This window comes from Hemiscyllium ocellatum, chromosome 16 (assembly GCF_020745735.1).
Source record: "Hemiscyllium ocellatum isolate sHemOce1 chromosome 16, sHemOce1.pat.X.cur, whole genome shotgun sequence".
NCBI lineage: Eukaryota > Metazoa > Chordata > Chondrichthyes > Orectolobiformes > Hemiscylliidae > Hemiscyllium > Hemiscyllium ocellatum.
Genome location: NC_083416.1, coordinates 31,504,193 through 31,529,203, shown reverse-complemented (window position 1 = coordinate 31,529,203; position 25,011 = coordinate 31,504,193). Strand labels below are relative to the sequence as shown.

The 25,011-nt window shown below is 38.7% G+C and overlaps 1 protein-coding gene across 2 annotated transcripts in view; it reads right to left on the bottom strand.

Annotated features, from left to right (window-relative positions):
- ubtd2 (ubiquitin domain containing 2) overlaps window positions 1-25,011 on the bottom strand; it is a 67,295-nt gene that overhangs the window by 5,536 nt on the left and 36,748 nt on the right. For both annotated transcript variants that reach the window (XM_060837102.1, XM_060837103.1), the window contains exon 2: window positions 9,010-9,246. In XM_060837102.1, the coding sequence (XP_060693085.1) occupies window positions 9,010-9,246 (237 nt within the window). The remainder of the gene's footprint in view (window positions 1-9,009; window positions 9,247-25,011) is intronic.

The following is a 25,011-nucleotide window of genomic DNA, read 5'->3' as shown; positions in this document are numbered from 1 at the left end:
TGAAAAAAGTGTTCGTTATAACTCAATTACATACAATAAATATATCCTGCCACAGAATGGAATGTCATTAGTGCACATCTGTACTAAAGAACAAAACTTATCATTCTAACAGTTACAACAAGAGAAAGCAAACATTAATAATATTGAATAAAATTCAATTTAGAAAATACTGACGTTTACAACCCTAAATGACTCAATAGCACTAAATACTGCTTTAATTAGTTGTTGCATGCTCTAAATCAGGTATAATGGAAATCATCTACTCAATCTTCAGAAAGAAGCACCTTGATGTAGCTGAAGTTAGGTTTAGAACAAATACTGAAGAGCAATTTAAGCAGGAGCACATTATTATTTGATGTATTCACAAAGTAACTCAATAGAATCAATAAGATTTGCAAAGTGACTGATAAAAATATAACAAATTAGATATGTTTATCATATTAAGACTGGAATTATTTCTTGCAATACTATAAAATATAGCCATTAATCAGCTAAAAATCAAATTCATTCCTCAGGATTGGGAAGTTCTTCACTGAAAAAAATACTGTATTGCGTAACCAGAAGGAAACATTTCACACGGCAAAAAAGGTTATACAGCATTCCACTTTTGAAAGAGATGTTTACAAACAGGAGGGAGCAGAGAATATAAAGAAAATGAAAGATTCTGATTTCACATTCGGTAAAACATTCGAAGGAATATAAACTTGGAGGTCTAAAATATTTGAATTCTTACTGAACCAGAGTATCAACACAATTCAGAGTATATTTAGAATAACACAGTAGTATTCTCAATTTTTGATGATTTATTGTTGGTTGCATCAGCCATATTTACCAAGCTAACAAAAGTGCATTATGAGAAAGAATTTAAAAGACCATCAAAAATTCATAGCACAAATCATTCCCTGCTCCTCCCATAATTGCATAATCAGGCAGTGTCAACAAAAATGAAATAATATAATTTCCTGGAGTGCCCCAGGTTTGGTCAGCACTTATCGACATTCATTAATAATTTCACAGGATTGATTTTTAAAAAAGTAGTCAAGACCATTTTCATGATAAAGCATTTCCCTCAGTTTTTGAAAAAATTACCTTATTGCAACAGCCTCTAAGATTTAATTTATGGTAATGCTCAAAATACTTGACCTGTTGACATTCATTTTTCATATAATTGGATCATAATGCATCAACACTGCAGAAAATATGGGCTAAATTTTACCCAGAAGTGCCAATTCTGGAGAATTTCATGGTGAGTTACACTCCATGAACACTAGTGACTTCTCTGCTACTGATCTCTATGATGCTCACAGCAGATGTACTCACTACTGTTGGGACTTCTGGGATCCCCCGTGCCAGCATCATGCTTACAGTTTAGCCATGTACCAAGACAAGCACTGCCAATCAGGAACTGCCCTTCAAAATGCATGTAGTGGGAGATGACTGATGAAGAAATATTCCTGAGGGTATACAGATGGCACGGACAATACTTCAGTGCAAATACAAACTCACGCTTGGAATTGTAATGCTATTTTACATCATCACCAGTCATTGTAATTGCAGTTGCAAGAATCAAGCTACATAGGCTATCATCCTTGTCACGACATCATCTTAGAACCTTGTATCAATGGAGTGCTATTATTTCCCTAAAGCCCAGTCGTATATAACATTTTCTCATTGTTAAATGTGGGAGCATATGTTGAAACTTCTGAAAATGCTTGAAAAAATGTTCCTTTTTCTTTCTGCCGTTCAATAAAAAAAACAAAAGAAACTGCATTTGCTCTGGGGAAAAGAAACAGGGTCTTTCTTTGCCTTCTGAACAAATTTACAGTCTGTGAATGATCACTTCACCCAGCTCACACCTACTGGAACTGGTTGTCAATTAAATCCCGTCTGGCTTGTTACAACCGCTGCTGCACTACCTATCATGCAAAAGATAATATTCTTCCTGCTCACTGTCCTCATCATCTTCCTCAGAAGAAAGCTGCTGCTCTCCCAGCTCTCCAGCATCAATCACATTCCTTCTTGCTAGCTCCAGATGTGCACAGTACAGCCTGTTAGGACTATTTGGAACAGTCTGCCTGGTACTTGAAGTTCTAGCCAGACTGATCTGAACATCAGACCTTATCTGATCCATGACAGTCCTGGTTGAAAAATGGGTTGCATTGTATTAATGCCTAACTTCAGTTAGAGGAATTTAGAATTTATTCCTTTGTGGGCATCTCTGGCTGGGCCAATATTTATTATGCATGCCTAATTGCCCAGAAGGCAATTAAGAGTCAACCACATTATTGTTGCTCTGGAGTCACATGTCGGCCAGATCAGCTAAGGATGGCAGTTTGCTTCCATAAAAGGTATTAGTGAACCAGATAGTTTTTCCTGACAATAAGCAATGGTTTCACAGTCTTCATTAGACTCTTAATTCCAGATTTCAAATTACACAACTTGCCATGGCAGGATTTGAATTCAGGTCCTCAGAACATTACCTGGGTCTCTGGATGAACAGTCTAACAGTAATATCACTAGGCTATCACCTCCCCAGGGCAGTGGATTGCAAAATAGAGCCATCAGCAGGTTGCCGGGGTTGGCCAAAGGTGCCACTTTTAAATTCATCAGAAATTACTTCTGCTTCAGAGATGACTATGGTAAATTTGGAATGAATAAAGACGCGGTCAAGATTGCTGATAACCAGGATTTTTATCACCCACAGTTCGACTTTGAAGGCATACCATGTGCAAGGTTCTATGATTACAGATGTCCCATGCAAGTGTACTATTAACATAATCACTCCTTAGAGGGCCTCACATCGCTCACATGTATGTCCTGCATGCTCAGCTAGAAAAAGATACTCCACTTTCTGGGTGTTGTTGCAGCCATTTTCTATTTCCAGTATACATTTACAAGTCAGACGAGGATGGAAGGCAAATTAAGTCATGCTTGGCATAATGAATCTCAGGCTCAGCCTGGTAACCATGGTGTCCCTGCAACCATCTACATTCTTTCCTCCTTACATTCCCTGTTGGCACCATCACTATTGAGCGTTCCTACATTTCAACCCAATCCTTTAATTTATATCATCTTCTCCCGTGCTGTATGGGTGGAGCTTCTCAACATTAGCTCCACCCATACAACATGGCCATGTCAACCATCATGCTGCACTGTCCCCTCACTGACCCAAGGTGGTTATAACATTTGATGACACCCTACCCCCCACCTCCCATAGTAACCCATGTCCTACATTGCACTATTGTCTCTCACACATATGTTGAACTGCTTCTCTTCAAAATTATTTTCCCGTTGCATCCCAGCATGCTGCCTCAAAATCCCACAATTGATCTGCCCAGCTTTCTTACCACAGAACTGTCTCTTGATTAAACTCCCTTGACTTTCAGGGAGCAGACACCTAAATACTCATGACCCATTGCTCTGATTAATTTGGGTAGGCAGTCCTGACTAATAAGTGACTGGGCACCTCTCCGATCTCTGTATAACTACCCAACTGACATCACATTAGTTGAATTGAAAGTTCAGAACTGATCAAAGCCCAGTTCAGTGATTTAGAACCCCTGACCCCACACAGTGCTGGATGGCCTTGTCCAAGCCCTTGTACTGAGATCAGACTCTGCTATTGAATAGCTGTAGTTGGAAGCCTATTAACGACAGCTCTTCTGTACTTGGAATACACTTTTCCTTCGACTTTGAGGCATTATGAGTTGGCTGAATGATATGCTGTATGGTTGCTAGCACATGGTGCGTAGGTGTGACATTGATGCAGCACAGTACTGAACAGCAACATGCCCACACCCTTGAACATTCATTGATGACAACCATGACAAACTATCTGACTTTCTGTCTGTCTTAACCAGCAAGGCAAGAAAGAAATACTGTGAACCTTTAGGTTCTGAAAGAGATGACTAAGAACTAAAAGGCAAGGCAAAGCATAGTTGAGTAGTAAACACAGTGAGTGAGCGCTAAAACAGCAAACCAGGAGCCTAATATACACCTTAAGCCATCAGGTACCACCTCCTGTTGGGAATGGTCATTGCCAATTTTTTTTCTCTGGCATATGAAAAGTAGGAAACTAATTTTAAATGAGTTAAGATTACTATCAATTACTTGCAAATGCGTGCAAAGAGGCCTCTTGCCGCTCATTAGTGTGATTTTCATCTCATTTTTGTTGCAGAATTGGACTTTAACTTCCTTTATCTCACTTTTTGGAGCTCACCATATTTCCCAACAAATCTGCCATTTGAGTATAGAGTACTACTCTAGTAAATCTCATGCCTTGTCTTCCAAATAATTTGTTTTTCTTTTGTAACTATTATTAAAACTGCCTGCTTTAGCTGAGCCCTCTGTCCACACATTTTCTTATGGCCATTTCAACTATCCCAGGCCCTCATTTTTCTAGTTTAAAATCCATGTTACTACGGTGATTATATTTTTCACCTGAGCCCTCATCCAACATGGCACAAGTGGAATGTCAAATACAGGTGGAAATTATACAGTGAATGGCAGAACCCTTAGGAGTAGGCAGATCGACTGATTATTGAAGGTGGCAGCACAGGTAGGTAAGATAGTAAAAAAAAACCATGACATGCTTGTCTTCATTGGAAGGGGAACTGAGGACAAGGATGGACAGGTTATACTGCAGCTTTATAGATCTTTAGTTAGGTCACACTTGGAATACTGCACAGAGTTCTGGTCACCACACGACAAGAAGGGTGTGCATGCTTTCGAAAGGGTACAGGAAAGGTTTGTTAGGATGCTGCCTGGTCCAGGGAATTTTAGCTATGAAGAAAGATTGGATAGACTGGGTTTGTTTCCACAGGAGGCTGAGGGATGAAGTTTATATGATTGTGTGGAGTGGAAAGTATGAGGTTTTATTTCCCAGGATGGAAGAGCCATTTACTGGGGAAACAGGTTCAAGGTGCTTGGAGGGCGGAATGTTTAAGAGAGATGCACAAGGCAAGTTTTTCACATAAAAGGTGGTGAGTGCACGAGATGGTGGTAGAAACAGGCACAATAGCAGCATTCAAGACGCACTTGGACAAATTCACAAATAGAAAGGGAATAGAGGTATATGGATCCTCTAAGAGGAAACAATTTTTGTATGGAAGGGCAAAATGCAACAGTGCAGGCTTGGACGACCTGTTCTTATGCTGTATTGTTCTTTGAGGTTAAGTCAAGGGTCAGATGCCATTGATCATAACCCTTGTTTCAGTCAAAACTAGGCTATCAATACAATCCACACTGTTCTGAAAGTCCTGGGCCTTGATCATGACTGAATGTGCCCTCACCCAGTTGGGTAAAGTAAGTCTTTCATATTACCTAAATATGTTACTCTTATTTAGGTTCAAGTGACTGCACCATGTCTAAATCCAAATTATGTACCACTGCATATTCACAGGCATAGATACAACTTGAGTTTTCAATATACAGTGTACTAAATACAAAACTGAGACAAAGTGAGACAAAGAACTATTTAGAATAGCTTACAAACTAACATTCAGTCTCTCAGTCAAGTACCTTAGAGGGAAAAAAAATCTGGCCATAGTGGGTGATGAGGACAGACTTGGTTCCATCATGAACATTACACACCACCTGACCATCCCTCCTCAACCTACTACTCCCAAATTTTAAAAATTTTAATGTAATGAAGTATCCCAAAGAGCTCCACAGGAACTTTGACACCAAGCCATCTAAGGAGCTACTAGGGTAGATGACCAAAACTTGGCTAAAGAGGTAGATTTTAAACGTCACCTAAAAGAAAGAATAAGTAGAAAGGTGGAAGAATTTAGGGACAGAATTCTGGGGTTTAAGGATTTCCAATTAGCAATGGAGAAGAGATTACAAACAAGGATACTTAAAGACCAGAATTAGAATTAGCATGTATCTTGGCGATTTTTAGATACACTGGAAGGGTTGAGAGAGGTTGGAGGATTGTGGGCCTGAGAAGATCACAGAGTCAGGGTCAGAAAGTTTTTACAGCACAGAAAGAGGTACTTCAGCCCATTGTGTCCACACTAGTAACCATTCATATGTTCTAATCCCATTTTCCAGCAGTTATCCCATAGCCTAGTATGTCATTGTGTTTCAAGTGTTCATCTAAACATTTTTAAAAATGTCTTGAGGGTTCCCTTCTCTACCATCATTTTGGCAGTGAGTCCAGATACTCATAACCCTCTATGGAAAGGTCATTGTCAAAACCCCCCTGAGCCTCCTGATCTTTACTTACAACTGTGACCCCTGGTTATTGGGCCTTCTACAAAAAGTCAAAGTCTCTCCATCAACCCCTCAATTCTGTACACTTCAATCAGGCACCCCCTCAGCTCCAAGAAAAACAGCCCCAGCTTATCTACACCTGAATAGCTAGAAAACTCCAGGCCAGAATTATCCTGGTGAACCTCTACTACTGAACCCTTTCTAGTGCATTCACATCTTTCCTATGCCTGAGGTGACCAGGAATATACACAGTACTCCAGCCATAGCCTAACTAACTCTATATAGAGATCCATCATAATTTCCTTAATCTCGTATTCAATTCCTCACATGATAAGGAAAGTATCCCATACACCTTACCATATCTATCAATCATGCTATCCTTAAGAATACAGGGACAAAGTCCAAGGCTCCTCTGATTCTCTATACTGCCTAGGGTTCTACTAATGTGTACTCTCTTGCCTTATTAGTCCTCTCAAAATGCATCATTTCAAACTTTTCAGGACTAAAATTCCTTTTGCCATTGTGAGAGATACACCACTGGACAGACTTCCCGTCAACAAAAACAGCCTTCGATCATCTTCCTCTTTTTATTGTCACTAACACAACTTTAGATCTGATTTGCCTAATTACTGTGGAACCATGAGCTGTTAGTTTCTTACCCAGTCAGTCAGGCAAGATCTTGTGAAAAGCCTTACTGATGTCCGTGTAGACTACATCAACTGCACTACCCTCATCTACATACCGATTAACTTCTTGAAAATTTTAAACCAAGTTCATGAGACATGATCGCCTCTTACAAAGCCATGCTATCTACCACTGATTAACCCTTACCTCTCCAACTGGAAATCAATTCTGTCCTATGTATTTCTATTCCTAATAGCTTCCCTACCACAGATGTTACTCAATGGCCTGGAGATTTCTAGTTTATTTCTGCCACCCTTCATGAATAATGGTCCAATCCTCTGGCACCCCTTCCATGGCCAGAGTGGATTTGAAAATTAATGTCAGAGCCCCTACAATTTCTTCCCTGGCCTGGGGAAATTTGTCCACTTTCAATCCTGCTAAAACCACTAATACTTCCTCTCTCAAAGCGGATTCTTTCAAGAATATCAAAGACCCTATCCTGATTTCAATACCTCCATCACCCTTTTCTATAGTGAGTATAGATGCAATGTTCTCATTTAACACCTCAGTCATATCACCCGGCCTCACAAACAGATTACCATTTTGATCGCTAATGTGCCCTAAGTTTTCCTGGTTATCTCTTGCCCCTAATATACTTACAAAATAACATCTTTGAATTTTCCTTAATGTTACCCACCAATGTTTTTTCATGTCCAATCATCTTTAAACACTTTCTATACTCCCCTGGGACATCCACGTACACCCCTGGGGCATCCACTGTTTTTCCTTATCCAATTCTATACATCCGTTGACATCCAGGGTTTTCTGAATTTCTTGGTTTCACCCTTCATCCTTACAGGAGCATGTTGACCCTGCACTCTCACTATTACCCATTTTGAATGTCTCCCACTGCTTTGATGTGGTTTTTCTCTAAGTAGCTGATTCCAGTCCACACTGGCCATAACTAGTCTTATTAAAATCAGCCATCCTCAAGTACAGAAATTTTATTTCTGGCCCATCTGTTCAACTAAAGGGAATTTTTGATCATCTAGTATGCTGTTAACAAGAAGTCTGACAATTTAGAGATAGTGCAGGAGTTGAGAGGAGTGAGAGTGGCCAGTTAGCATGTGGAAAAATACACTGTTTTTAGAAGATGTTAGGGAGCATGTAGCATGTAGATGAGAAATTTGTCGAACTGTTTAAGTCTTCAGGGTTTTCCAGCAAACAGCAGGGGAAATAAAATTGGTGACCTGGCAAAAGTAGTGTGAACAAATTCTTAGAAACATCCTCTTTCCTGCACAACTTTCAATTTTCCCCATCCTCATCACCAAACTCTGCTTGCCAACAAAGAGGTAAGGATCACAGATTTGGCAGTGTATGAGGATGGGTCATGGATGGTGGGGTTCATTTTAATCATTATTAGATATGGAAGTTACAATGTGGTTTTAGTCTTCTGGGCAGCTCTAACTATTAAATTTGAAAACTTAATTCTGACCATAAAGACAACAGCAAAGTATTCAGATTTCTAAAATTTTCTAATTCAAAGAAGTCTACAATAATAGGTCTACATTTTGGTACCAATCATATCAAATTTTTGTTTCCTGTAAGAACAGATTTCACACTCTCAGCAAACTGCAAGAGTTATATGGTGCAGTCATCAAAATGCAGCAAAGTTGTCAGAGAAGCCAGATGACACTTCAGTACAAAGCACAGTAAATGTGACCAGAATGTAATAGATTCAAATCTGACAAAGTTGCAGAATATTAATTTTACTGAAGGTATGCTGTCTTAACAGAATTACGATTCACAGAGCAACATTAACAAATGCAATGCAAGATTACATTACTGTTATTTTAATACAGATGTTAGAGCATCTGTTCTTAATAGATAAAATAATTTCATTAAAACAAAACTTGCTGACTGACTGGTTATTAATACTGGAAATTTACTCACACAGTTCAGACTTGTAAAGTCTTCAAGCTAAATGGAAAATATATGAAACCAAAAAATACAAAACTTTCCCAAGGAAATTCAAGACTCAGTATACAATTTTCTGGTCCATGTATATAATACCATCAAATCTGAACAGTAACTCAGACTGGAACTAATTCCAAGGCAGAATCAAGTTAAATGATTGAAGTGGGACACATAGAATACAAGGAAACTTACCGTGTGGCAATGTTATATTTGCACCATCAATGATTGCCTGGGCGAGTTCATGATCATTACTTTCAAAAGCATGTGCTGCAGCTTTGAGGGCATCCCAAATCTCCTTTCGGCCTTCAAAAGCAGGTGCTGTGTCCCAGAACTCATCTCTCTTACTGCGTAACTGCCCATCTGTCATTGGATAATCACTTTTCCATTTTGGCTTCTCTTTCTTCAGGGGTTGATTGCGACCCAAAGCCACTACAAGAAAGGCAAAGACAATATAAATCAGCCAAAATATTCCAAACAGATTTGTGGTAAATTGTAATTAACCCTTACAGTAATATTAACACTATTTTAATACTAGGTAGTCTAAATGTTTAAAAGGCACTCTGAAATCAAAGCTACTAAAATTCATGTGATAAAATAATTAACTCCATTACCTCATTCCTGTTAAAACTTCCAAGGTATTAACATTTTTAATATATTGATCAGAAAATTATGTTTTATGCAGTATCAAGAATTTGCTCACACTATTAATCTAGTTGGACCCTATTTTAATGCTGAATGTGGAGCAGAAAAAAATTCTCAGAGTATAATTTATGATGAGGACTCATGAGAGTCAAGGGACAGGCCATTAACTGACACTTCGAAAATGAATCAGTATATATTAACTTGGCTTTTGCAATTTGGCATGCATTAGCTTTTGTCCTTATGTTATCTTTAACTTTCTTGTTTATTGATGAACATTTCCTCCAACTTTTACAATCTTTCTTCCTCTCTGGAATATATTGTAGTTGGGAGGAATTAAATATCTACGCAAAACATCTGCTACTGCTCATCAACTGTCCTACTTTTCAACCTTCCAGCTCAGTCGACTAGAGCTCAATTTGTCCTCATACCTCTGTAATTACCTTTGTTCAATGCCAGAATGCTACAGTGGGGGTCCAGTTTCTCACCCTCAAACTGAATTTGAAATTCTAGCATGATATGATCATTCTTCCCTCAAAGGTCATTTACTATGATACCTTTAATTTCACTTCACTCCATAATACCAAATTCAGAAAAGTCTGTTTTTTTCTGATTGATTACACAATATTTTGGTCCAAAAATGACCTCTAATGCATTGAATGATCTCTCCCTCGAGGCTATCTTTGCCAATTTGATTAGTCTATATGCATATAAACAAAAAAAAATCACACAATTAATAATGTACCTTTCTTACGCGCGCTCAGCATTTCCTCTTTTATACTAAGCCCCACTGAGGAATCATTGTCTAGGCACCTACAGATTACTCCCACCAGGGAATTCTTCACCTTTCCTATTTCTTATATTTGCCCAGGCTGATTCTGGGTCTTGATCTCCAGTGCCTATTTCATTTCTCACTACAGCACTAATCTCTTTTACTAGCAAGGCTCCACTGCTTTGTTTTACTTTCTGCCTATCTTTCCAAAACAATACCACCCTTGGATAGTCAATTCCAAAACCTGACCTCCCTGCAACCATGTCTCAATAATCACCACAAAATCATACTTGTTTGTCTTTATTTGTGCTAGTAAATCAATTTTATTCTGAATGCTTCACAGATTCCTATATTCGCCATTAATGTTTATTTTTTAAATTTTCCACACATTTGAACTCTTCCCCCACTAATCTGTGATCTCAGAAATTTAAATTCCACTTTCCTGTCTTATCCCCATAACTGAATTCCCTAAAGTCTGTCTACTGTCTTAAATATATTTAATGACCAAGCCCTGACAGCCACTGTGGTTAGAAATTCTACAGATTCATCATACTCAGAAAAAATATCTTCCTCATCATGGTCTTAAATGGGTAATTACTTACTCTGAGATTATGCTCTCTGGTCCGTCCATATACCCTCTCCAAATCTACTCTGTCGAGTCTCCTAAGAACCTTGTACGTTTCAATAAGGCTGTTTTTCATTCTTCTTCACTGTTATGTATGAGCTCAAAGTACTCAGTCTCTCCTCATAAGGCAACGATTTCAAACCTAGGATCAACTTAGTGAACCTTCTTGGGTTGTCTCCAATTCCAGCATACTGTTTCTTGGCTAAGGAGCCAAAAATTGTTCACAGTATTTCAGGAGTGGTCTAACTAAGGACTTTATAGTTTTAGCGATACTTCCCTGTTTTTAATATTCTCTTTCGAAATAAAGGGAAAAATGCAATTTTCCTTCTATTTTAGCTGAACTTGCTTGCTGAGTTTTTATGTTTTGTAGCTTTCTGCAGTCTTTCACCATTTAAATAAGCTCATCTGTTCTTCCTGTCAAAATGCATGATCTCGCATTTTCCCCAAATTATATGCACACATTATTTTCCATATTATACAGACTTTTCAGTTAGCAATAATGGACTACTATTTTTGTTTATCTTCAATTCATCAAGTAAAAGTATATCTTTTGAAAAGTAAGAATTAATTCTTCAAAGAACTGGTTTGAGAACAGGTGGTGGAGAGTTGCTTTTCTGACTGGAGGCCTGTGACCAATGGTATGTCACAAAGATCTGTGCTGGGTCCACTGCTTTTCATCATTTGTTTAAATAATTTGAATGTGAACATAGGAGGTATGGTTATTAAGTTTGCAGATGACACCAAAATTGGAGGTGCAGTGGACAGCGAAGATTGTTACCTCAGATTACAACAGGATCTTGACCAGATGGGCCAATGGACGATGGTGTGGCAGATGGAGTTTAATTTAGATAAACGAGAGGTGCTGCATTTTGGAAAAGCAAATCAGGGCTTTTCATGCATACACTTAATGGTAAGGTCTGAGAGAGTGTTGCTGAACAAAGACCTTGGAATGAAGCTTCATAGTTGCTTGAAAACGGAGTTGCAGGGAGACAGGATAGTGAATGAGGCATCTAGTATGCTTGCTTTACTGGTTATTGCATTGTGTATAGGAGTTGGAAGGTCATGTTGCAGTTGGACTTGGTTAGGCCATTTTTGGAATACTGTGTCCAATTCTGGTCTCCCTGAAGGAAAGATGCGAAACTTTGATGTGGAGTTGCTAGTGTTGGCCTGGCTATAGATCTTCTGCTTTAAATCATATGATCATGCCGCACTAGCTACCTGGCAAAGGAGCAGTGCGCCAAAACCTTGTATTTCCAAATAAGCCTGTTGGACTATAAAAATCACACAACACCCGGTTAATGTTGTGAAACTTGGAAGGGTTCAGAAACCATTTACAAGGATGTTGCCAGGATTGGAGGATTTGAGCTATAGGGAGAAGCTGAATAGGTTGGGGCTGTATTCCCTGAAGCATTGGAGGCCGATAGGTGACCTTACAGAGATCTATAAAATCATGAGGGGCATGGATAAGGCAAATAGACAAGGTCTTTTCCCTGGTGTGGGAAGTCCAAAACTAGAGAGGGCATATGTTTAAGGTGACAGGGAAAATGTTTAAAAGGGACTTAAGGGGTAACTTCTTCTTGCAGAGGGTAGTGAGTGTATGGAATGAGCTGCCAAAGGAAGTGGTGGAGGCTGGTATAATTACATTTAGAAGGATATGGGCCGAATGCTGGCAAATGGGACTAGATTTATTTACGGTATCTGGGTGGCATGGAATTAGAGCAAAGGGTCTATTTCCATAATGTACATCTCCATATTTCTAAATGTTTGCATTTATTATTCACTGACCTATCTTTAAATCTAATTCCCTAGTCTCTCTCATCTTTATAGTGCTCAGATTTAAACCCTTGTTTTATACTTAGAAGTTGCAAAGGCAAACAAAAGCCCTGTTTGAAGACCTTCATGCAAATCTGGTTTGGCCTGGAGGCTTCGCTTTCCCCTTTTCTTCATTGGCACTGACCAAACGAAGAAGGATGATTCAGCTAAAATTTCTCTTAAAACTTCATTTTTGGCCACAGCAAAGATTTAAGTTATTTTTGAGCACAATTTTCTAAGTAAAATGTAGTTAACCTTTTTTTCAAACGATAGCAGTAAAGTCACCATAATCCCAGCATAGCAAACCACAGAGCTGCTCTCTCACTGAAGAGAGACACCTGGTGGTGGTTTAACCGGAGGGTCATGTTGTAGGAGGTGAGGAGAGGCTGAGAAGAAAGGGTCCTTCATGGTAATCTCACCTCGTATGAGAATTGTACCCATATTGTTGGCATCACACTGTATTGCAAACAGTCATTCAAGCAACTAAGCTAACCAACCCCCTCAGTATGTAGCCAATCACAAGGTTTTCTTAAACAAAGAGCAGTTTCTACTCCTACTACCTCTGACAAAAATAACTGACACATTGTCATACATATGACCTTCGTGTAGTTATTTACAGTCCTCACTTACACAGGTACAAACTTAAAGGGTGGCAGTGTCTAGTTTCAATGCATATTTGGTTAAGTCTTCTTTAAGTGCCCTTGAGATGGAAGGTTTAAACCCAAGATGATGATTGATTAAGTGGGCTCTTTGACTGCACCTGGAAAATACTGAAGTTAAGTTCTTGGTACCCTGATTTTAATTTCCAGTTAAAGGGTGTCTATTTCAGCTCTACAGTGCAAAATTCACCTCATCCACTTTTGCCAAACACCACTTTGCTTGTATATGTCCTGGCTGCTTTTTTGTTGTACATTAGACAAAAAGATCACAGGTTTCATTGTTTGCTGTGAAGTGCCAAGCCAGACAACTCATTATTTAATAAGACAGTAAAAGGATGAGAAAAAGAGAACAATGGCATTACTGGTGGGGGAGTTTCAACCAACTCAAAAGAAATGAGAAATGTCAAGCGGTAAAAATGTTGAGTTCTTCCGTGTAATGAATTATTATTTCTGTACTTATTCTTATGTACAAAATTAAAAAGATCAAAATATAATATTTAAAATTTCAATGGGATCTTTTAAGATGCAGACAATAATTCTTTCTTGAAACAAGTCATGGATAAATGAAAAATGTTAAATCAATGTGGACAACTAAAGGTGAGGCAAGCATTAGGAAGAACTGACTAAGAAATTAGAGACTGCAAAAATAAATGCAAGCAAAATAAACTCAAAATAAAAATGAAGACTTCTTCAGAGTGAAAGTAAATGAAGCGTACAAAGAGGCATGAGGCTACTCAGAAATATTAACACAAAGATGAAACCTAAGAATAGGAAAGATATTGACATATAAAACAACTATTTTGTAACTGCATTCTCAACTGAAGCTTGATCAGAAATGCTAAAATGCGATATGTTCATGCTGATTTGACCAGAAATAGTGCACATTGCATGATCATACTGTTGTATGAAACGGTTTTACTGGGTTTGGTCTCTTGGGCATATGACTATATAGTGGATTGTATTAGAAATCGGCTGTTTGGTAAATGACAGTGAGTCAGACACAGTTTCGACCACAATTATTTTTAATATTTGCTGTTAAGTAGTAGATTGAAATTTGCAAGTAGTGCAAAAATGAGTGGTAAAAAATCAACAAACAGTGGGAACAAATTCAATAAGATAAGAGCCAAGGTACAATTTCCAGGGACGTGACAGCTACAACTTAACAAATGTTTACTGTAATTTGGCACAGAAAAGGACACAGATTACGAAGTGGAGAGAATATGGGAAAATATCTTAGGGCTTAAATGAACAAACTTTTACAGTATTTATAGGCAACTTAAAGAAATTAGTAATTTAAAAATTTAACAATTTAAGGAATCAGCCTTAATTTACAATAAAGTTTGAATATGCAGAAATTGTATCTGCGTGACGGAAAAACGAGTGAAGCTTTAATTCCCGTTTTGAAAAAGGAAAGAAGATATTTGAAGGAAAGTCATACAGGATTACCAGTTAGTGTACAACTAAGAGGCAAAGGTTAGCCATAAACAACTTTAGCCTCTTGTAAACACTAAGGGAGTATTTGACAGCAAATATTCAAAGATTATGAAGGGTAAAGATAAGGCAAATCAAGGCAGGAGTTTCAAGAAAACTTCAGAATAAGGGGCCATTATTCCCCGTATTAGGATGACAAATATGAAGAACACCTTATTCATTTTATTGCTTGTGCAAATACTGTGTGTAAATTGGCTGCCTACAAATCATCAGTGATTGTATTAAATATTTAATTGGCTTTCAAATATCTTCATTTTCTTCAGCGGAGATGGGTTTAAGGTTAAGTGTATCTCCACTTCAAATATAAAGGTATTCCTTTACAAAAATAGAACTTTTGGCTGAGAAGCAATGACATAGTGATCTTGTAATTTTTAAATATATTAAGCTGCACAAGTTGCATAATTGAACTAGAAGCATTGCCAGATAGCCAATGGTGTCAAGAAGAAATTCAATATGGCTGGCTTCACTCGAAAAATACTTAGCAGAGCCTGATATTGGGCATAAAGATCAGAAAAATTGTGAATTTATAGTCACTGCTGAGTTATAATGCTTTAAACTGAGGTGACCGGTGAGGTGCTGCATTTAATACCAGCAATTTCATGGTGATTGCTGTCAGAAAAACAAATCAGAAGCCCTCACTCAATCATTACCTACCAGCCTTACTGGTATTGCAGAAATTATAGGAAAGCAGTATCAGACTTTCAAATTTGCAGTTGCCAATGAATCACAGTGCAAACTGAGTGGTCAAGTAAACTGGTGTAAGGAATTTGAAACTTTCTAAATTAAGTTTTAAAATTCAATTCAGTTGCTCGTCTGTAACTAAATTGCTCATTATTTAATCACACTTCAAGAAAATTTAGCAATTTTAAATCTATACAAGTACTAGTACTGTATCTTTATGTCCTTCCTTCTTAAAGCAGCAGCTCGTACTCAAACTTGAATGTTTAAGACAAAGGGGGCCTCAGGTGATTATTACACCATTAGCCGCAAAATTAACTGCTTTTTGATTAGATTAGATTCCCTACAGTGTGGAAATAGACCCTTCGGCCCAACAAGTCCACACCAACCCTCTGAAGAGTAACCCACCCAGACCCATTTTCCCTCTGACTAACGCACCTAACAACTATGGACAATTTCACACGGCCAATTCACCCGACCTGCATATCTTTTGACCTACCTTTCTTTAGGTCAATGACTTTTTGAGAGTTGCACAGAGTTCTGGTAGAATGTAATACTTGCGTAAGTGTGAAGATTTCCCTTTCAGAAAAAAAATTGTATAAACAACCAGATATGACCGCAAAAATGGAACAGCATATTCAACTCGCCTTCAAGCACAATGAATCTTGACAAGTTACAATCATGGGGATCAGGTGAAGATTAGGGGTCAGAGCATCACAATTATGTTCAATTTTGTTCCACACACGTTTCACTTGCCCGAATGGTTCTGTGCGTTTTAATCAGAAACTTCACCAAGCATAGGCCTCTCAACAGGAGGAAAACTTGGATCCTTTTTGAACGGAATCATTCAATGCCATCTTACATAATCACCGTGTGTGCTAAACCAAGGATAGTTCATTTTAAAACAATTATACATTTTAAATCTTTGATGGGCAGATTTTCACATTGTAAATAGACGAGGGGCAAAGACTGACATGTTGAATCAGGTCATAGATCAATCATGATCCCAATGAATACAGAACAAAAACGTGGACAAAGTGTAGCATGGATACTGCAGCTGCTCGAGATTCTGAGCTTACTTCTAACTTTATTATAGTTATTACATTTCAGTAATTAAGATTTTTATTTTGATTCATTTTGGATATGTACATGAAGAAGGAAGGTTTGGAGGGATATGGGCCAAGCGCAGGCAGGTGGGACTAGTTTAGTTTGGGATGATAGTCTCCATGGACTGATTGGACCAATGAGTCTGTCTCCATGTTGTAGGACTGACTCAAACAGGTTCAAGGGGCTAAATAGCATACAAAAACTTTATTATGTACAAAGTTGCAAGTTGGTGTTGTCGTACTCATCTTGAAGCTTTGCAGTAATAGATACCTTGTCAAGAGACTTGGCTTTGAATTACATGAAGTTACCCTACAAAGATGATCAATCTCACCAAGTACTCCCAAAAAGATTACAGACTGCCCTATAGTAATGTAGTCATGATTTGGAGATGCCGGTGTTGGACTGGGGTGTACAAAGTTAAAAATCACAACACCAGGTTATAGTCCAACAGGTTTAATTGGAAGCACACTAGCTTTCGGAGCGACGCGCCTTCATCAGGCGCATCGCTCCGAAAGCTAGTGTGCTTCCAATTAAACCTGTTGGACTATAGGAGTGTATGCAGCGTAAGCAATCTTCGAACAAAATATTAATCACCAAATTGTCCAGCACTGAAAATGAACTTATGCAAGTCTGATCCCTTTACACTTTATTTTCTTCAGGAGAATATTTGAAAAAATATTTCATAAAAAGACATAAGAAAAAAACCTTCATTTCTTTCACGTGACAGAACATAGTTAGGTATACCAAAATCAAATAGTGACAGGAAAAACTATAGTGTAAAATCTGAAGATTCCATTGCCCCTCGAAACAGTGTGGTGTCAAAGGACTAACAAGCAGCAAATGAGACACCCTTGGGTCAAAAAATAATGCAAGAACCTGCCTAGTAATTGAAGGCTGGCCAGTTTAGAATTAGTGGTAGATACTGGGGGACAGGGAAGATTTAGGTTAATCAAAAACTAAACAAGAATGTGTCAAAAAGTACACAGGAAGAGACATACTTGGGATTCACCGAGACCGGTCAACAAGTTTGATCTCTTGAAATACAGGGAGAACTAGCCATTTGGATACAGAACTGGTTCAAAGGTAGAAGGCAGAGGGTGGTGGAAGGTTGTTTTTCAGATTGGAGGTTTGTGACCAGTGGAGTGCCTCATTGATATAAATGATTTGGATGTGAGCTTCAGAGGTATAGTTAGCAAGTTTGCAGATGACACCAAAATTGGAGGTGTAGTGGACAGGGAAGGAGGTTACCTCAGATTACAAGGGGATCTTGATCAGATGGGCCAATGGGCTGAGAAGTGGCAGATGGAGTTTAATTTAGATAAATACAAGATGCTGCATTTTGGGAAAGCAAACCTTAGCAGGACTTATACACTTGATGGTAAGGTCGTAGGGAGTGCTGCTGAATAAAGAGACCTTGGAGTGCAGGTTCATAGCTCCTTGAAAGTAGAGTCACGGATAGATAGGATAGTGAAGAAGGCGTTTGGTTTGCTTTCCTTTATTGGACAGAGCATTGAGCAGGAGTTGGGAGGTCATGCTGTGGCTGGACTGGACATTGGCTAGGCCACTGTTGGAATATTGTGTGAAATTCTGGTCTCCTTCCTCTCAGAAGGATGTTGTAAAATTTGAAAGGGTTCAGACAAGATTTGCAAGAATGCTGCCAGGGTTGGAGGATTTGAGCTATATGGAGAGGTTGAATATGTTAGGGCTGTTTTCCCAGGAGTGTCGGAGGCTGAACGGTAACCTTACAGAGGTTTATTAAATCATGAGGGAAATGGATAGGGTAAATCGACAAAGTCTCTTCCCCCGATGAAGGGCTTATCCGCGAAATGTAATTTCTCCTGCTCCTCTGGTGCTGCCTGGCCTGCTGTGTTTTTCCAGCAACACACTGTCAACAGTAATATCAAAGACTATAAAAGTTCTGTAGATATATAAAGGGCAAAAGAGGGGCAAAAGTAGACATTGGGCTGCTGGAAAATGACACTGGAGAGATAGTAGTAGGGAGCAAGGAAATGGCTGAGGAACTGCACAATTATTTCAGGTCAGTCTTCATAGTGGAAGACACAAGTAATATCCCAAAAATTCAAGAGATTGAGGGGGCAGAGCTAAGCATGGTGGCTATCACCAAGGAGAAGGTGCAGTAAAACTGAATGCTCTGAAAGTGGCTAAATCACCTGAACCAGATGGACTACACACCAGAGTTCTAAGAAAGACAGCTGAAGAGATAGTGGAGGCATTGGTGATCTTTCAGAATTACTAGAATCAGGAAGGATCCCAGAGAACTGGCAAATCACTAACCTGACACCTATTTAAAAAGGAAGCAAGGCAAAAGACAAAATTACACACTGATTAGCTTAACCCTGGTCCTGGGTAACATCCTGGAATTCACTGTGAAGGATGAGATTTCTGAATATTTGGAAGTATATAGTAAAAGAGGGCAAAGTCAGTATAGTTTCATCAAGAAGAGATTATGTCTTACAAATCTTCTAGAATTCTTTGTGAAAGGAATGAGCAAGTTAGACCAAGGAGAGGCAATGGATGTTATCCACCTGAACTTCAAGAAGGCCTTTGACAAGGTACCTCATAGGTACCGCTACTGAGTAAGATAAGGGCCCATGCTGTTAGAGACAAGGTGCTAGCATGGGTAGAAGTTTAGCCATCTGAAACGAAGCATAGAGTGGGGATAAAAAGGGTTCTTCTCAGGATGGCAGCTGGTGACAACTGGTGTTCCACAAGGCTCAGTGTTGGGACCACAACTTTTCACTTTATACATTAACGATCCAGATGAAGGAACTGAAGGCATTCTGGCTACGTTTGTAGATGATACAAAGGTAGGTGGAGGGATAGATAGCATTGAGGTGTCGGGGGATGCAGGAGGATTTGGACGGGTTAGGAGAGGAAGTCACAGATGAGGTACAACATGGGAAAGTGAGAGGTCATACACTTTAATAGGAACAATAGAAGCATGGACTATTTTCTAAATGGGCAGAAAATTCAGAAGTCAGCAGTGCAAGAAAACTTGGGACTTCTCGTCCTGGATTTTCAAGGATTTTGCAGGTTGAATCAGTAGTTAAGGTGGCAAATGCAATGAAGGCGTTTACTTTGAGGGGATTTGAATATTAAAGCAGGGATATACTTCTGAGGCTCTATAAGGCTCAGGACAAAAGACATTTGGAATATTGTGTGCAGTTTTGGTCCCTATAGCTCAGGATGGATATACTGACCTTGGAGCATGTTCACAGGAAGTTCATTAGACTGGTCCCAGGAATGAAAGGCTTAATATAGGAGAAACATTTGATGAAGCTGGGTCTATTCTCAATGGAGTTTAGAAGGATTGGGTGGGATCTAATTGAAACTTACAGAATATTGAATGGCCTGGACAGAGTAGATGTTGGGAAGATGTTTCCATTGGTAGGAGAGACTAGGACCCGAGGGCACAACCTTAGAGTTAAGGGAAGACCTTTTAGAATGAGATAGGAAGAAGCTTCTTCAGCCAGAGAGTGGTGAACCTATGGAATTCATTGCCACAGAAGGCTGTGGAGGCAAGGTCATTGAGTATATTTAAGACTGAGACAGACAGATTCTTGAGTATTAAGGTGATCAAGGTTTATGGGGAGAAAGGGGTTGAAAAACTGATCAGCCATGATTGAATGGCAGAACAGCCTCAATGGCCTAATTTCTGCTTCTGTGTCTTATGCTCTTATGGAAATAAACCTACCCATGGAGTGGTATCACAGAACTAGGAATTGGGACTGGCCATAGAATAGCCATTGGAATGGGCCTAATGGGTTTCTGTACTGGAACAAGTCTTTTATTCATCAAATTGAATAATTTACATTTCCTGGTTCAGATTCTGTGCACCTACTTAAGAATCCTTCAATCTGTCTCCTTAAAAAGATACACAGTTGCTTCTATTATTCATGGAAGTCCCAAATTCCCTTTAGTGCATTCTGAATTGAATTTCTAATCACAGTGAGATCTAGTGCAAAACCTCTCAATCTATTTGCACGTGTGAGTGGTAATTAGTATTATAAACAACATGGAATCATTTTTAAATAGTATCACAGGTGTTTAAGACAGGGTGGTGATGAAAACTGGGCAAAAAGGTCTAGGGTGACATAGCAGGGAAAAGGAGAGAGCAAGAGAGAGAAATGTTGATGGATCTCTAATGGCATTGATTAGTGAATTGGAGTCAGGAAGAATAAAGTTTTGATGATTGAGGTGGACTGGATGACAACAGCACTGGCAGAAACCCCCTAGGTCTGAAAGTAATCTGTAAGCAACTTAAATGTCAAATATTACTCAAAGTTTCTGCTTAAGGCCTCAAATTTTTCTGGATTATTTTAAAGAAAGTACCATCAAATAAAGAGATAATACTGGTGCTTAGAAATCAATAGGGATAACTATTCATCAAAATTTAAATTGCTGCTTGGTCACAGAACTTTTAAATTGAGATGTGATTAGCTTCAGCCTACAGCTCAGAAGCACCCAGCATTTTATAATGGGTTTGTCTCTCTAACAAAGTTTGACATATTGTTAAGTATAATAGATAGCCCTCCCACCATTGGTGTCACTAAGATACAACTTGCCCTAAAACCTCCTGTAGGTCTCACCCCTCCAATGAGCTGGTAGCACAAATCTAGCTAAAACATAATACTATTTTCTTCATGATTTGGAGATGCCGGTGTTGGACTAGGGTGCACAAAGTTAAAAACCACAACACCAGGTTATCGTCCAACAGGTTTAACTGGAAGCATTAGCTTTCGGAGTGCTGTTCCTTCATCAGGTGGTTGTGGAGGACACAATTGTAAGGCACAGAATTTATAGCAAACATTTTCAGTGTGATGTAACTGAAATTATACATTGAATAATACCTTAATTGTTTGTTGACACTTTCATCTGTTAGAATACTATGATAGTGCACTTCTTTCATGTGTAAATTCCCAAAAACTTTTTTAAAAAAGTTGCATTCTCTGGTTAACTGTAACAATGGAATATAAATTCTGTGTCTGACAATTGTGCCCTCCACAACCACCTGATGAAGGAGCGGCACTCCGAAAGCTAGTGCTTCCAGTTAAACCTGTTGGACTATAACCTGGTGTTGTGTGATTCTTAACTATTTTCTTCAACTAACTAGTATAATGCATACGTGACAACATATCTGTCAATTCCAGCTAAAATGTTGGGGGAGACCTGGATATGTGATGGCCAATTGTCCATGGAATTGTCAGTATTCTGGGTCAGCTAGTCCCACCTCAGGGAGCGGTCAGCCATTCATCTCTATTAGGAATTCTTCAGCAATTTGAGCCAATGTATTAAGATTTGGATATGGTGGGGTTTGAGGGGTGGATCGGACAGAGGACATGACGTTTTAAGTAGGAGAAATACATTCTTGAGGATAGACAAGAATGTGCTCATAAGATCTGTTTTAAAAAGCAAAGCTCCTCCACCCAGTCTTGCAAAGTGAAACCTGCCAGGTTTGTTGTTGCCACCAATGGTTAAATATATCTTCATTCAGCTTGTTCAGACATGTTATGACATATACTGAGGCAGGTGGGACTTGAACCCTTTGGCCCAGAGGGAGACACACTACAACTGTGTCACAAGAGACATTCCACCATTGGTTAAATCCTGGTGATAGTGAGGAAGTCTGTAAATGGAAATTAATTGGCTCTAAGGGGCTCAATTGACTCATTGGACAGTAGGCTGCCTGAAACCACTTCGCCCATGGTAAAATAGTAGGTAGGTTGCCTACAATTATCTTAACAAGCATCCTCACCAACTTCAAAACAGCCAATAAGGTAGCATAAAATCCAGCACAAAAGTGTGTGGGGATGTATAACAAATTTATCTTGAACTCCAGCTAGTAACACTACCTACTTCCCATTCTGCAGTGTGATGCTTCAATCAGAAAATGTTTTATATTACACTAAGCTTAACTTTAGTTTCTGGTCTCCATCCGATAGAAGGAAACATGACATATTTGTAACAAAGTGAGTAAGTACAATAACAACATTAAGAAATCTTTTGATTTTGCAGTCAAAATGCAATATCTTTAGGAAAACCTATATGGCTTTAAAAATGAAAGGAAACAAATGATTGGAATCATTGTTCTATTACTCATGAATAAATTTTGAAAATCTACTAAAATAAATAAAACACTACCCAGCTGCCAGTGATAAGTATCTGTTTAAACTTTGGAAAACTACAACCTGCACTAAGTCATCATTTCTTATGCAAGTTAAAGAACCTAATATGTTTAACTGTAAATAAGAGGGTGCTATTGAATATAAAATGTACTTTACTCTTTCCATGACAGTTATCGACAAATTATGTGCTTATTTTGGGGCATAAAAGTAGAAGGAAAAAATTATAATCACTCCAGACCTATGGGTTACCACTACCATTCTACTATAATCCAATGCTGTTATTCCACCACAAAACATTACTCCATTTGACATCAAAGCTCTGATGAAACCTTGACTTCTTTCCATCACTTCTTTATTTTAATTCAAGATAATGACCCTGGCATATGCTTCTAGTTGCCCTAGATTTGTAATTAAATAAATATATTTGAAATGCCATTGAAGCAAACATTAATCAAAATAACACTTTCCCTGGTGACTTGCAAACTAACTACTTGAGTTGTTAGTTCACAACCGGGAAACAAATAAAAATAGCAAATGTTTCTGCGGGTGTTTGTTACTTGCCATTATACAAGTTCCCTTTTCATAGAAAATATACAACATTTTGTCACCCCTCCTTTCAGTATGATCAAATGTTTAACTATGCAACCAATCTGTGAAACAAAGTTAACACCCGATTAACAGATTTGATGGCTGCCAAAAAAATTAAGTTTAGCAGTCACTACAGTCCACTTTACCCACCCCCAAGCCTGCTCATTGCCATTGGGATTTGATATGAACCCAACTATCTTATGACAGTACTTGTGTACAGTTTTACGCTGGCAGTAGCAGCTGTGTGCAAAGACCTATTATGAGCTCTGACAGCTCCTCCTAATTTAGAACTTTCCATTTGAAACTCAAACGATGCACTTTGGATAGACTTAATTGTGTAAAAGTGACAGATTGCCAATTTCACTACTAAGTTTAAATGCTACTTTAAAGTTTTCAAAAGCTGCAAAATCAATTTGGAAAACAACACAATCACTGAATCGAGTATTCTCAATGGAGGGGAAAGGATCCCACTGGTTACTATAATTAGGTTTTAGTTCCTGTGACCTAAAATAACACTTAGTGCCAGCCTGTTTATAACACTTTGGTCTGAAGTTCTTGTTTTCCCTTCCTTCAATTAAAAGGTGACTATCCATAATAAAAGCGAAGAAAATAAACCGATTAGAACCAGTAAGGGAAAATCACAACAAATAAATGGAATTCTCTCTCTGCTGGAAAATTATAGAAACCATTGCAAGGACAAACATGCAGAATAAATGATTAAGCCAGACGGCAGGATGGATGCTGTAAAGTTTAAATATGGTGAGGGGGCTATGGAGAAGACATGTAGAGTTTGCCTTACAGAGAACTGACCAGTGTTGAAAAATGCTCTTGCTAATTTATTAAAAGGAATCTGCATATATTTAACCTTAAGGCAAAATAGACACCTCTCAGAGTATCACGTCACATTTCATTAGAAGGAGTACCTGTGGTAGCCATTTTCAAAATACCAGGCAAAATGAAATCAGATCAGCAGGATTTCTTGTGGCTTGAGAAACCTGATTCATTGAACAACAGCAAATGTTAAAGTGTCAGTTCACTAGCCAACATATTTAAAACTTAATTCCTTCTCAAATTTATTAAACTATCAAGAGATATCGATGTTTAGATGAGGCATGGGGGGGGGGGGAGAGAGGGGGTGTTGCATTACTGGCTAAGCAGCATCTCACAGCTTTGCTGAGGGAGGACACTGTGGAGGAATCTTTCAGCAAGGCATTATGGAGGCAGCTCAGGAATAGGAAGGGTCTAAACACAATGCTGAGGTTGCATTACAGATCTCTCAGCTGCTAGGAGATCGAGGGAGAGATATGTAGTCAGATTCTAGGAAAATGTGAAAAATAACAGGGTTGTTGTGAGGTTGATTTTAACTTCCCACATTTTGACTGTTCATATGGGGAGCAATGTGTTAGGTGAGTCCACGAGGGTTTTTTTAAAACAGTATGTGGATAGACCAACAAGGGAGGAGGCAATACTGGACTTGGTTTTGGGAAATGAGCCTGGCCACGTGATCAAAATTTCAGTGAGGGGGTATTTTGGGTATAGTGACCATAATTCCATAGGTTTTCAAGTACGTATGGATAAGGGCAAGGGTGGACCTCAGATGGAGGTGTTAAGTTGGGGGAAGGCCTATGAATCAGACAAGAACTGGAGAATGTGGATCAGGAACGGCTGTTTGAGGGT